Below are 15,708 nucleotides of genomic sequence, written 5' to 3' on the forward strand. Positions count from 1 at the left end.
TTAATTACACTCGCTGAACTAATATATGTTAAAATTGTAACTTCAACCCATTTAATAAAAGAGTCTATACAAATTAACCAATATTTTCCAAAGACAGAGACTGTTAATAATGTGGATTCCTTCAAGGTCGGGTAAGAATGTTCCAATTCTATAAAGGCACTTTACGCTCCCGGCTTATCTGGCAACTCTTACATCATTTAGCAAAATCTTCAACGTCTACCATCAAGATCTGCCCCAAAAACGTAATATTTGTATGATGACTTCATTTCCATAATACCAGGATATCATTGACGAATGTCTGTCAAAAGATCCTTCTTTAGTTTATAGTCCATTTTTATAAAATTACAAGACTTCCTTTTTTAGCTGATAGGGTATAATAATTCCATCTTTATAATATTATAAGACTTACTTGGGAACAATTATTTATAATCATAATAAAAAATATTTATAATCTTTGAATAATTATTAATATTGTCAATATACCAATTTTATATTAATTTAATAACTTCTTTCAAATTAATATAATTATACTCGTCCGAGTGAAAGATAGGTCCTATTAGATTAATTTTTAAATATTTGATTTCGTCTTCGAATTTTTTTTTGTAAGCACATCTGTTTTTGTTTTCTCTACCAACAATCGGGATTGAGCATCTGAATTTTTTTTTGAAGTTTTATATCAAATTCTCTAAGGAAATACATTCCAAATTTAAGAGAATTCTCCCTTTTAAAATCGGTAAAAATTTATAAATATATTATATTTCGACTTTAACGATACATCAATGGTATATAATATGCCGTATATCATTGCGGTATATTTACTACTTCAATTTTAGTATTGCCATAGCCCAGATGTTTATATGCAGGCGAAAGTAATGATATGGCAATACGAGTCCAGGTAATTGTCTATTACACTGCAAGCAGCGCCTTTATTGAATTCCATTGTCATCAGCAACCTACATATCTTCACCAAGATTGTAGTTTTGTTATAAAAAAAAGAGGCCAGGTGTCCGCGGTAGAATCATATGCATAGCATGCGGCAATCTTTTTCAATATGGTTAGCTTTGTCGCAAGAAAATTAATGACGTTTTTTTATATATATTTTAGAATATAATTATTATTATTTAATTTGTTACTATTTAAATTATTATTACTATTAAATTTGTTACCATTATAACTATTATTCTTAAAATAAACGTCACTAGAATATTGTGTTGACTTAAGTTATATTAATTTGTTCACTTCCTTGAAGCTCTTTGTCCAACTCAGGTAACATACTCCTAAGATGAAATCTCCTAAAAGTTTATCAACTGGCGGTTTAAAATTACAAAGGGAATAAAATTTTTAATTTAATCGAAAAATCAATAATCGTTTCTCTTTTCTATTTTAAAAATTATACCTATGTAGGAAAATATTTAATATATCCAATAAAATTTTCTCTATACTATTAAGTAACTTTATGTAATTGATGTATCACTTATTCGGGTAGTGATAATTCGATAGTTCATAATGCTTGTTAAATTTTTATCCAGTATATGCTAAAATCAGATTTTTACTTAATTTAGGGTCAAAGCTACTTTTTACTTTAAAAATGAGTTCCAAATTATAAACATAGTCCTGAATATTAACCTTCAATTTACAGAATTTGGGAGGCATGTAGAAAATTTTTATTAAAAATATTTCATCTTTGATCAAATTTTGGCTAGATTTTATTCTACTTCGCTTTTCTTTAGAGCTATCTTAATGTCTTCGTTAGGCATAATTTAATTTCCTTCGTCTCTTTAGCTTGACGCGAATAAAAGTTTAGAGAATTAATATTTTATTTAAATATCACATATTAATATCATAAATCTTTAGTGAATATCATACTAACAATCGATTGCGCATTACAGTTCCTTGCCTATAATGTTTCACTCATGATGACTGACCCCTCCTCCCCCACAAATAAAGGCCTGGTTAGAAGGCAGATTCTCTTCTCTTCTCTTCTCATCTCTCTTCTCTTCTCTTCTCTTCTCTGTCTCTCTTCTCTTATATACCCATCATGGATAAGGTTTAAAGTCAAAAATTTTAGTTGGCCAAATGAAATTATGGGAACTCATAATGCATGCATTAATAATTAAAATATGAAAAGAAAAAAATATATTATTTCACTCTTTAATTTTAAAGTTAGGTTCAAAAAATATTTCTTATCATGCTGGTATTAAGGTCCATAAATAAAGTTTCTGAAAGTTTCTTATTTAAGAGAAAATTTATACATTATCCATTGACCAAATACTCTTCACAAAATGTTAATCTAAAATTTAAATTATCAAATTATCAGATTTCTCGGAATTATTCATCAAAATCTGATGATAAGCCTCCCCCTGATGATGATATGGATGACATTGCTTCAAATTTACCAGCTGAACAGCCTCAGTTATATACAACACAAAATATGGCACTTGCTCCTATGCACATTCCTGAAAATTATCCTCATATTCCTGTTATTGCTGTCAATCGCAATCCACTTTTTCCTCGTTTTATAAAAATTATAGAAGTTAAATGAAATGATATGAAATAGTTATAAATTATTCTATAGATTACTAATAAATTATTAATTGATTTGATTAGACAAAAAGTAAAACTAAATCAACCTTATGCAGGAGTTTTTCTGAAAAAGGATGATGAGTTTACATTCTTATTTTATGACAATATATTATTATTATTATTACAGCAATGAAATGGAGGTTTTATACAATTTAGATGATTTATATCATGTGGGATCATTTGTACATATTCATGAAATGCAAGATTTGGGTGATAAATTAAGGATGATTGTTATGGCTCATCGAAGGTACTTAGATTTTTAGATATTTTTATTTAGAGACCATTTATTTAGAGTAAAAATATTAAACATGATTAAAGATATAGAAGATATTCCTATTGAAAGTTCTATAACACCATATTCAAATATAAAATATATTTTACAGCAAATTCTGTTAATAAACTTCAAGGTAAAGACAAAATTCTTTCAAAGTTGACTAGTGTAAATGCGAAGCCCAGTAGATCTTGGCGGAATAATAAAAAAATTATTACAAATAATATTGATGATATAAAATTAAAATCTAAAAAAACAATAATTGAGAAACCTTTAGATAGCATTTTAATTGACAATGATTCTCCTTCAAAATTACCATTATTAATGGTTGAGACAGAGAATTATCTTCATGAAAAATTCAAAGTTACTGAAGAAATCAAGGTAACTTTATTTTATAACATGTTTAAATAATCTTCTTTTTTGATATTTTTTATTATAATCAATTAATTTTTAATAAATTAATTCTGATTGTCAATCAAATCATAGCAATATCTTTCTTGTTTAGAGATGAACCATTATATATATATATTTGCTGGTACTTTCAATTTAAACTTATACCAATTGCACATACTCAAAAAAATTAACTTTCATAAATTGAATTTTTTTTATCTACTCTACATTACCATATGAATTAATAAAACATATTCTTATAAAAGCTTGTTAACTGGTAAAAGATGATTCTAATCTTTATTCTTTAAGTTTACTTATAAATGATAAGTAAAAAATGATTTTATTAATGAATTACATTTTGCTCATTTAAAATAAATCTACATTTTTGATATTGGTGGCATTGACTGATACCAAGTTAATATTGTTGATGTCAGTTTGGATATCAGTATCAGCTAAAAAAGGTGGTGTTATTGGTTAGGACTATTCAAAAACAAATACAAATTGAATTTTCCATTATTTCATAAATCAAAAAATTTACTATTTGTATTTCATTGTAATTATTTGAATAATTCCTTTTTTTAAATATTATAAATATAATTCATATATATTTTGACATAATTTTTTATTTGTTATTTGTACATTAGATTTAATAATTTGTGGATTAAGTGTATGTAGTCAAGTTATTAACAAAGCTTAAATTAATTTAATTTATAATGTCAAACCACTTTATAAGGCAAATATTTTTTTTAAAAAATTGTTTCTTCTTTATAATGCAATTTTTTGAAAGACACTAACTAAAAAGCCTTTCACAAGTAGTTGATCTATACCTTGAATCACTTCCCTGTCAAATTGATAAGTTTTTGATATAAAAAAATTTTCTTAAAAGACATCATTCAAATAAAAAAACTAATTATTCATATTCGAACAAAACAAATAATTTACCACTTGTATCATTACTATTTGTTACAAATTATTCCAAATTAGGCAAATATTTGATTTGTTTTTGAATAGGCTTAGTATCAATGCATTTTTGTTCTGGTTTGTTTATTTTTTACTCAAATTTGTAATTTGATTGAAATCAAAGAAGTTCTATTTTATATTTGTTTATTAAAAATTTTACTTGAGTATTCTATTTAAAATTATATCTTAATTTTCAGCTGAAATAAATATTTTTCCATAACTATTAATTAGTTTGGCTTGTACAAAAAAAAATTATTTTCTTATAATTAAATTTTTTAACATGATTGATTATTTATTTTTTTTTATAAAATATTAGATAGAACATGTAAACTATTTGAAAAAAATTATATTAAATTTAGAAAACAGATTAAAAAACAATGAATTTAAAAAAGAGAAGGCCTTCTATGAACTATTGGTGTTGATTTGAGATATTTTTTTAATTATATAATTTAATGTTTTTCAATTAATATGATTGGTTGGTTAAAAATGGTTAATGGATATTTATAAAGAAAGTGAGAAACTAAAATTTTTTAAAAAAAACATGAGAAAATAGTGTGAACGTCAACGTGTAGATAAAGAATAAGGCATCCACTTACAAGATCTGGCAATCATGGTCATACGTGAATTCAACCTTTTTCTTTCAAAATTTGAGAGAAAAAAAATATTTTACCTTGCCAGAAGGAAAGAAAGAAAAGAAAACGAAGGAATGCATAATAGTGCTACCTAATTGAGCGTTTTCAAAAAAGCAAACTAGCTTGTGTTTTTATTAAAGTTTATAAATTGTTTTTTAATTTGCACGATACCATTGTATTACGAAACGCAAATACCTCATTTAGTTTGCATTATAATATAGTCAAAATGTTGATCTCCACTCCCAACTTATAACTTTGCATAGCCAGATTCAATTATTAAAAAATAAGAATGTTTTAGCGAGTATATCTAAGAAAATCTATATAATTATTAGGGCTGTGCCGATCCACATATTTTCACCGATCCGATATTTTCCGATATTGCTTCAAACCCGATCCGATATTTTTACTGATTTTTAATCACCCCTGTTTGAACCAAATGTAAAGAAATCAATATTTTTATGCAAAAAATCGAATTATGAATTTAATTTTTTTATTTCTACAATTAAGACTATAATAAAAAAAATATATTTAATAATATATCCATTTGTTGGTATGAATTATAAAATTGTAATATTTAATATATAAAATTATAATATATTAGATTTTTTTAATAAATATGAGAGCCTCTAGATTTTCTGGCAATAAACTTCTACAATATGGACTATCTATATCTCCTGCCGTATTGAAGGCAGACTCAGATGATTCCGCAGATAACGCATTTTGCAAAATTATCTTTGTCTTTTGTAAAATATTTCCACAATTCAGATACTATATTTAAAGTATAAACAAAAAAAATGGCGTTATTTAAAAAGATTTAAAATAAATAAAACTTTGGATGTTCCTTTCTATTTTTATAACAAAAACTTTTAAAATATTAGAAATCTATTTTAAAAAAGAAATAAAATTAAAAAAATTATTTAGAAAATATTATAATAATGTAAAATAAATATCATAACATAAAATAAAATAAAATAACAAAAAAAAGAAAAGTAAAAAGATCGAATCGGTTTTTACAGGTATCGGCCCAATCCGATATTTTCGGAAACGCGAAATATCGGTACCGATCCGATATTTAATATCGGCACAGCCCTAATAATTATCATTTAGAATATTGTACATTTTAAAAGATGAGCTAGAATTTAATTATAATATGTTGATATTAGTTTATCTTCCCCTTCGGGCAAATATTCAGGGGGTTTAATCTTATATGAATGTATAGTTTCTTTTAAAAGTATCGAACCAAAAATATTTATAACTTTATTCAAATTATTTTTGGTGATAGGCCCTTTGCGCCGAAGTCATTAAAACCATAAGAGACATTATAACCTTAAACCCACTGTACCGCGAAAGTGTTGCCCAATTATTTCAAAATACGAGGATAGGTGGTGTAACAGATAACCCGGTTTATCTTGCCGATCTTGGCGCCACATTAACATCAGCCGACTCATTGGAGTTGCAGAAGGTTCTGGAGGAACAGTCCGTCCCCAAAAGACTCATGCTTTCTCTCTCCTTGCTTAAGAAAGAGTACGAGCTCAGTAAATTACAGCACAAGATTGGAAAAGAGGTTTTTTTTTAAACCGCCATTTTATTTTATCGTTTATATATATTTTAAAATTATCTAAGTATTAAAAAATCTGATTTTGTTGGAAATGTATTTCTAACTATGATTTTTAGGAAATTTTATTGTGAACTTATTCTAATTTACATTACTTTTTTTCATATATTTTTTGGGAAATTCGTAGGATAAGAATTCAATACTGTCTGTAATATATTTTAGGATTTTTGAAATTTTAATAAACGAGATCAAAATGATGATTTGAAGTTTATGAAATAATACATTGACGGAATAACAGCACAATGAGGCTAACATATACTTCATTAGAGCCCTACATCGGACTTATTTTCTCAGAGCCGGCCTGATCGGAAAAAATTATTAAATAAATTTTGTCCGACTGATCTGGTTTAATTATTTTTTTCAAAAATATGAGTCCAATAGAATAAAATTGATTAAAAATATTGAACTAAGGAAAGAGTTACGAGATATATCAAGGAAACGGAATTATATTTGTTTCAGAAAATTTTTTTTTATTGAGAAATATATTTAAAAATTTGGTTAAACCCCTAGTCCGAGAAGATGTCTGTCCGACCGATCCAACTACAGCCTGATATTCGGGATGCCATTTCAGGACTATACGCATATTTTAAATATTTATTGCCCTAACGCTTTAAAATTTGATATCTGAAACTTAGAATATAATTTGGGTAAATTTTTTGTATAGGTGGAAGATAAAGTAAAACAACAGCACCGTAAATACATGCTACAAGAGCAATTGAAAGTTATCAAAAAAGAGTTGGGCATGGAGAAGGACGATAAGGACGCTATTGAGGAAAAATTTCGGGAAAAATTGAAGAATCTGAAAGTTCCCCAAGCCGTCATGGACGTTATCAACGAGGAGCTCAACAAATTATCTTTCTTGGATAACCACTCCTCTGAGTTTAGGTAAGCCTATACTATTTATTTATAGATGAGAAACAAATTCATTCATTCATCGTTTTAAAATATAAGGGCAAATAAAGGAATGATGGATAAATATTAAATATGAACTCCAAGCATGATTGCGCATTTAGTCGAAGAGTGTTTTGTGTCTTTAAAACATATTTCATCTTTAAAAAAAATAGCCTAATTCCTTAAAATAAAACTACCAATCTTATAATCTCTGCAAATATAATTTTTATCGAATAAATCATTAAATTAATATATCATATTTGTGTTTTTTTTATTAGGTTACCTCCTCGCTTTTCCCTATTTTTTCAATTATATTGTCCTCTTTTTATATTGATTTAATATTACGCAGTTGTTTCCAACGCTATATCTAAATACCCTGATTTCTTAATACCCAGTCCTTAATTGGTGTAGTTATGCCTAAATTAATAGAGTGAGTCAAAATACAATATAAAGAATAATAAGATCGTATTCAAAGAATTCAAATACCCAAAAAAATTTATGAATACCACTCAAGAACAATCTTTATTCATAATGATAGAATGTTACCTATAAAATTTTGGATTCATGTACACCGGAGAGCCATGACAGGAAAGATTTATGAGAACTACACAAAATTTTGACAATTTTTTGCACCCAAAACTAAATATTATTGAAAGATATAAATTCTACCAATATATCCAAAAACAAAATGAAAACTCAGAAATTTGACCACGCACGTATCCGACGAATAACTAAGAGAGGGCATTGAAACAAGTGCTTATTCGGAATATCGAATAAATATGCCCAAAATATTGCAAATATTACTTATCAGAGCATAGTAAAAAATATATAGTATAAATAGCTACAATGTTGGAAATGTGCCATGATCAAAACTTAATAGATAACAGAGATGGACCGATAATTGGTATCGGTCTCAATCCAATACTCACGATATCTAAAATAATGGTGTTGGCCTATACTTTAAATAGTGGCCGATACTTCAAATTTTATTTAAAAAAATTCTTATCAAAATTTCTAAACCGGTAAATAATAAAGAAGGTGCTGTTAACCATTATTCCCTATTTATTTTTTCCATAGTTGAAATGTTCTTCAAATTAAAAAATCTTCAAAGATTTTTGATCTCTTAATATTTTTTTGAGAATACCAAAACAAGATTTTTAGATCAAATTTTATCTAAAATTTAAGATCTTTTTATGTATACAAAATCTTTTGATGATAAAAAAAATTTTTAAGATTATAATTCAAACTTTGCTTCTTTCTTTAAATTTATTTTATGAATTTCATAAATTAGTTATAAATGATAATATTGATGAACTATATATTTCCTTTTTTTAATATAAATATACTACATTTTTAATTTTTTATCTATCTGCTAAAAAAGTGATATATGTCATTTCTGATTAATACAAAGGACTAATACAACCGAAAGAATAACTAGTAGAGCTAGGAAGAAGTGCCGAATAAATAATACATTAGGATAATGAGAGTTACAATCGTAGCCATTTTTTATATAATGAATTTATATTGTATATATTATTTTTTTCTTCTATTTTTAAAAAAAAAGTGTGACGCGAAATTATCTTGAATGGTTGACTAACTTACCCTGGGGCATATTTAGTCAAGAGAATATGGATTTAGCTAGAGCTCGCAAAATATTGGAAGCAGACCATTACGGAATGGAGGACGTCAAAAAACGCATCTTAGTTTGGCATCCTTGATTTTAAAAAACATTGATTTTTGGCATTTTTTCACATTTTTAACCCTTTTTTCTTCAGACAATTGAAAACGCATTCATTGATTAAATCAATTATCTAAAATTTAAAAGGAATTTATAGCCGTTAGTCACTTAAAGAAATCGGTTCAAGGGAAGATATTATGCTTTTATGGACCACCGGGTGTCGGAAAAACGAGTATAGCTAAATCTATAGCATCTGCCCTTAATAGAGAAGTCATATTATTATTCTACAATTATATTATTCTGTGAAATGTTATTAAAAAAAATAAACCTTGACCCATTTTTCGAGATTATCATTATTCAGAGGTTGATATTTGATAAGAGGGATAGTTTAAGATTGCTCAGGAGGATGTAATGCAGTTTTAAGCTAGTTATTCTTGGTAATTTATCGAGTACTCATTATTCCATATATATTAATTCCCTATTATATATTAAAAAGATCTAAATCGAGGTTTACAAATCTGACCTAAAATATTTTCTATTTATGAAAATATTGAGTATGACTAAAAGAATTTTTGACCCCTTAAGCACCGATCTAAATAGTGATCGAGTAAGGTCATTTAAAATTTTTTTTTACCCCTAACGCTTCGAACCAAAAAACGAAATAACGAATCCCTCTTAGATTAAACTTTCTTTGCTATAAAACATTGTTAATAAGCCTTAAAATTGAATTGAATTCGCAGCTAAGGATATTTCGCAAATTCTATTAATTTAGCTCAGTTTTCACCATTATTATAGACAATTTAAATGAATTCATTATATTTGAAAAAAAGTTTTTTAGATTTAGCGTGGGAGGCATGACGGATGTCGCCGAAATTAAAGGACACAGGTTTAATGATTTATATTACACTTTTTGAAACTATTTTAGACATTAAAATCTATATATAATTTGTTATCAAATTTATTTTATTATTTTGGCATATAAATTATTTTATTTGAACATAAATAATTTATAGGAGAACTTATGTGGGAGCCATGCCGGGTAAAATTATACAATGCTTGAAAAAGACGAAGACAGAAAACCCTCTAGTTTTAATTGACGAAGTTAAAAAAAATTTTTTAATTTTCAGGAGTTTTACTTTGATGTGTTTATACCATTCGACACATATTTTGTTAGCTGCCTTAATTTTTTTTAAAGAAAATATGTCTTATATTAATCATGTTGCATTTCGATGGCGCACATATATATATATATATTAAAGGATTTTTTTTATATCTAATAATAGGATAGCACTTAATTTATACCTTATTTTTTTTTATCAAATAAATACTATTCGCATTTTAAAGTGATATAATTGGATAATTTGGAAAAGTGTCCCTGATTAAATCGCTAAACTATTGGAGTAAATTAGATTCTAATCACTAGAAATCTATAAAAAAGGAATTAGGGCATGTCTTGGTTCGACTTATTACTAAACAGCCGTTGTTTTGCCGGCTACATAGCTTCGACTAAACCTAAAAATTAATAGATTTAAAAAATATCAATGCCACTAAACACTTAAAACAAGCCAAAGTAGGGTCTAGTTCAAAAGATGTTTAGAACAGAAATAATTATCAAAAATAAATCGAACCAGGACATAACCTAACTGCTCTATAGGACCCGACTCTAATAAATATTTTAAAAATTATTAATTTTTTTGGACCAATTAAATTAGGGCCGACCTAACTTTTTCTTTTCTCATTATACCCCATTTTGGCGGGCCTTCGGCAAGCTTTTTCCCGGCCCTCGGATTTGATTTATATCTGATCTTATTAATTAATGAATCCCGGAAAAAACCCCCGGAAAATAAACCCTCAGGAAAAAAAACCCCGGAAAATAAAGCCCCAGGAAAAAAACCCCGGAAAAAAATTCCTTCATTTTTATAGAATTTACTTAAGACCTAATAATATAGGTATATTTTTATTTGGCCTACTCTCCATAAAAAATGCTTAAATAAGAAAAACTGATGTTTAAATTGGTACTGGGAAAAAATGCCTCAGTAAAATAACTAGGTATTGTAAAAAAATTTTGCTATAGTAAAAATACAATACCATCTTTAAATATGATATTAAATAGACTAAATTTGACAAAACCTAGAAATAAGAAATGTTTATTTTATTGGTAAATCATGATTATGTAAATACAAATTTTATAATTTATAATAATAATTATATTGGATGCCATCGAATATTGAAGGAAATCGCTCTTATAAAATCTGGAAGGCTTCGCACCCCATCACGGTATTCTTCACAAAGTTTCTTTAGCCGAATCTGGTTGTTAGAACTCTGCGATTTTGTTTTCGATGTCCAACTACCTACGCGCCATCTTTCAAGTTTGGTTTCATCGGCAGCCACCTCGCATTTCATTTTTTTTAATGAGTACCCAGATTGATAGGTGTTTATTCCCAACCAGATTAGAAAAACGATGATTTCAACCTTTGCATTGATTATTTGTTCGTTCTTCATCTGAAAAAGTGCTCTGATTCACGTTCCAGGTTTCTGGAGAAAATCGAGGCTCAATTCGACGTCATTGGGATTGAGAATTGCTTCTTATGACCTCCCTTGATACTCCATTGACATAATTTTTATCAAAATAATCAAGTAAATCCTTACCATTGCTCGGAGTAACCGATCTCAGGAATGTCATTGCATTTCATCGGTCCCGTATTCGCTTTCCAGACCCAGCTTCTGAATTTATTCTAGGGGTACTTTGACACAAATGGTAAAAACATCCTCTAATTACGATGTGATTCCTTAATTGAAAAAATAAATTTAAATTATTAAACATATTAATAATCATACCAATGATACTCTTAACCCCGGTCATAGCAGACTTTTCGAAATCCATGTATATATATAATGGATCAGGAAATAAATCCCTTTCCTGACATTTAGACATTATTGTTTGAAATATTATTTCATAAGTACTTTGAGTTTTTTTCTGGAGTACACAATAAACCGCTGTGATAAAAATATTGTTTATTGCTACTCTAATCACATATAATTATAGAAAATTTTTTGGGGACATGGCAAAATTACCATCCATATACCACTCTGTCCTATTAGATATTAGATTCAAGGAATCATCTATTGCGAACATTATTATGCGTTCTTCAGCTTGTGGGCCATTATCAAATAATAAAAATCGTTTTGAGTTCTGGGAGCCACAATTTGCCCAATCACCTACAATATTTAAATTTTTATGAAAATATAATTATATTTAAACTAATACCATAATTATATTTAAACTAATACCTTCAATAACTAGGTCTTCCAAATTCTCAAGATTTGAAGGGTGTTGCATTGCTTTGTGATTCCTTAGAGTTCTTTTTATAGAACCTTCCGATAACATATGCGACTGAACTCTTTGGTCTAATTTTACAATTTCCTCTGCATAAATTTGAAGAGGTTTTTCCAAAGAGTCTGCACATCGCTTCTTCATGTTAGCAATGGATTTCATTGCTACTAGTCCATCAATATTTGATGGATGATTATGAGCTGTATCAAGAACCGGGTCTTGATTATCGAGTGTTGAAAAAAGTATTGCTCGGCATTTAAAAGAAGAATACTTTGAGCAGCGCCATCTAATCTTGTTTGAGCATTTTTTATGTATGGTATAAGAATAACCTTCAAATATGAGCTTTCCAGGATAAATAAGATCCATTAAATTTTTTTTATAAAATAGAAATTTTATGAATAAAATATTTTTGTAAATTAAATTTTTTTTTTGTCACGGCATAAAGATCCAAATTATTATTGTTTAATTTTATAAATAAATACCAATTATAGCGTTTTTAATTGATAAACAATTTTTATTCTTTTGATTAAAAATACATTTTAAAACTTACTGATCATAATACATTTTAATATCTGTTCATTTAACTAGTTGCTGAACAATAATATTTTTAACAAATTATTAACTTGCAATTGTCTAAATACCAATTCAATATAAATTATTGCTAGATTATACTTAAATATGAGAGTGTTTAAAAATAATCCCAAGGGGTTTTTTCCTGGGGGTTTTTTTTCCTGGGGGTTTTTTCCGGGGGTTTTATTTCCTGGGGTTTTTTTTCGTAGGTTTTATTTCCTGAGGGTTTTTTTCCTGGGATTTTTTCCGGGGGTTTTTATCATAACAATATAATGGATTGTTATAATGTGTATAAATTTAGAGAATCTGATTTCTGAATTGAAAAATATAAATAATATATTTATATTAATTTAATTAAATCATACTCGCATATTTATAATTATTTTTTAATGATTATAACTATGGATGTAACATAGGAAGAATTTCCCCCATAGTTTCCCCAATATTTATTTTATGTTTTTTTGATCAAAATCAGGATATTTATCATATTTTAATATTTTTTCCTCTCTGTTCATATCATAATTATGTTTTGTTTTGATATATGTTCATTTTCGATAATATAATATTAGCTCAACTCTAGTAATGTGAAAGGGAATTTTTTTATTAACTGAAATTTATTTACAATTTTTAATAATAACTGTAATAAAGATAAGATAAGTAATAGGATTAAGAGATATAGGATAGGGTAGACCAACTTCTTCTAACTTTAATTCAACTAATAATTCAAATTTCTGAAAAAATAATTTAATCGCAACAGCTATTTTTATGTTAAATTGTTAGGGATGTAACACAGGATAAATTTTCCGGGATATATGGGAAATTTTCCCTTATAGTTTCCCCATTTATAATATTTTTTTCTTAAATCAACATGATTTTTATTATATTTTTTCCCACTAAAACTTTCCCAGTTTTAAAAATGGTCTCATGATAAAATAAATATAATTTTAATCATATCTTATAAAATCATTTTTACCTCGTGGTTCATATCATAAATTATAATTGTGCTTTGCTTTTAAATATACATTAATTTTCTTATCTCCATTGCAAAATTTTCTAAGATACTCGTTAAAATAAAATACCTAGTTTAGAAAGTATATTTATATTATAATTAAAACAAATGAAATTTATAATAAATTTTGAGTTATTTTTAGTAGAGACTATTTATAACAATTGATTTCATAGTTTTTTTAATGATGTGTTAAGTTTATAGTTGTATTTGCAGTTTTAACATTAAATAAATATATTTCTATATTAAAATTTTTAAATTGCTCATATTTGATCTTATAGATGCCTAGAAAGTATACAGATACTTGGTACGAAGGACTGTATTGCATGGTGATAGAATGCAGCTTTCCCAACTCAACAGAAAACATCATAATAACGAATAATGCAAGCAATATGAATAAAGCATGGACCCTTGTAAAAAATAAATATGCAACTATTGAATACATTCGGTGTGTTGCTCGTGGACTAAATTTACTTCTAAAGAATATTAAAATGAGTCAAAAAAGCCAAAGTATAATCAAATATGTAAAATTCAACAATATTCTTTTATCGACATTAAAGGAAAAACAACTACTTAGAAATAAAAATAAAATTATTTCTTTATATTTGTACCCATACTCGTTGGGCAGGTATAGTTTCGATGATAAATAACTTATTAAAAAATAAAGATATTTTATAGGAAATGACAATATTTGATATTTTTACTGATCGAGATAAGAGACTTAGTCTTATCGACAATGATGAGTTTTTAAATGATCTGATTATTAAAAAAAGTCATATTTACACAAATGGAGATAGTGAAAGGAGATAAAGCCAATTTATTTGATGTCCCTCAATCATTTATTCACAGGAGTGAAGCATTTAACCATTATAAAACAAAATCCAATCTATTATTGCAGAGCGAGATTTCAAAGATTGAGCAATTTATTAAGAACCGAAAATTTTTTTATGGCCGGGACATGCAATATGCTGCTCATATATTTGACCCAAAGTTTTGCGGATTTAATTTAAGCAAAGGGGATAAATATCATAAATCGATTTTCTGGATAATTATATTTTGGAGTCAATATTTTACTTTTATCTAATTTTTCAGTAACTATATTTACAATATTTTTTATTTGCTGTCTAAAAAGTTTTAACTTACTTAAAATCTTGAAGGCATTTTATTGAAATATTTTCTTTCTATACAAACAATGAGTTATTGAAAATGGGCAATTTTTATAAAAATGGCTTATGCATTCAATATCCATACTTTGTTCTTCAGATGTTATACCTGCATTATTGTTAATTATTTAATGTTCTTAGATATCTATTGCTTTTAGAAATATGTATTTTCATCTGTTAAGTTGGGAAACCTGTATTCTAAATTGCAGTATTTGCACACTGCAATTCAGTCCTTCTTATTCTGAGCTTCGTGTTTATAATAATAGTACTAAACATCTGAATACTTTCTAAGCATCTATAAGATCAAACATGAGCAATTTAAAAACTTTAATATAGTATGTTTTATAAATTGATTTGATGTTAAAACTAAAAACTGAACACATCTATTTAAAAATTGTGAAATTATACATATTCTCTACTAAAAATATCTTTTAAAATTTATTATAATTATTTATAAATTTCATTTGTAATTATTATGATATAAGTATAATTTCTAGACTGGGGAAAATTTTCATCCCTAATTATAATTAATTTTCCAAGTTACTCTAATATTTTCTTAATATCATATGTTCATTTATGTAAAAGCTAAGAATTGGATAAATTGGCTCTTTCTAT

The 15,708-nt window shown here is 26.8% G+C and overlaps 1 protein-coding gene across 1 annotated transcript in view; it reads left to right on the forward strand.

The window, feature by feature from the left end:
* The first annotated feature begins 2,185 nt into the window (after positions 1 to 2,185).
* LOC135925147 (lon protease homolog, mitochondrial-like) overlaps positions 2,186 to 15,708 on the forward strand; it is a 34,104-nt gene continuing 20,581 nt past the window's right edge. Inside the window, exons 1-11 of the mRNA XM_065460350.1 lie at positions 2,186 to 2,533; positions 2,576 to 2,664; positions 2,711 to 2,830; positions 2,876 to 2,925; positions 2,967 to 3,235; positions 6,119 to 6,400; positions 7,116 to 7,336; positions 8,907 to 9,045; positions 9,168 to 9,290; positions 9,851 to 9,906; positions 10,034 to 10,121. Coding sequence (XP_065316422.1) covers positions 2,189 to 2,533; positions 2,576 to 2,664; positions 2,711 to 2,830; positions 2,876 to 2,925; positions 2,967 to 3,235; positions 6,119 to 6,400; positions 7,116 to 7,336; positions 8,907 to 9,045; positions 9,168 to 9,290; positions 9,851 to 9,906; positions 10,034 to 10,121 — 1,782 coding nt within the window. The 5' untranslated portion in view covers positions 2,186 to 2,188. The remainder of the gene's footprint in view (positions 2,534 to 2,575; positions 2,665 to 2,710; positions 2,831 to 2,875; positions 2,926 to 2,966; positions 3,236 to 6,118; positions 6,401 to 7,115; positions 7,337 to 8,906; positions 9,046 to 9,167; positions 9,291 to 9,850; positions 9,907 to 10,033; positions 10,122 to 15,708) is intronic.

Source organism: Gordionus sp. m RMFG-2023, chromosome 2, assembly GCF_954871325.1.
Source record: "Gordionus sp. m RMFG-2023 chromosome 2, tfGorSpeb1-WG-v2, whole genome shotgun sequence".
NCBI lineage: Eukaryota > Metazoa > Nematomorpha > Gordioida > Chordodea > Parachordodidae > Gordionus > Gordionus sp. m RMFG-2023.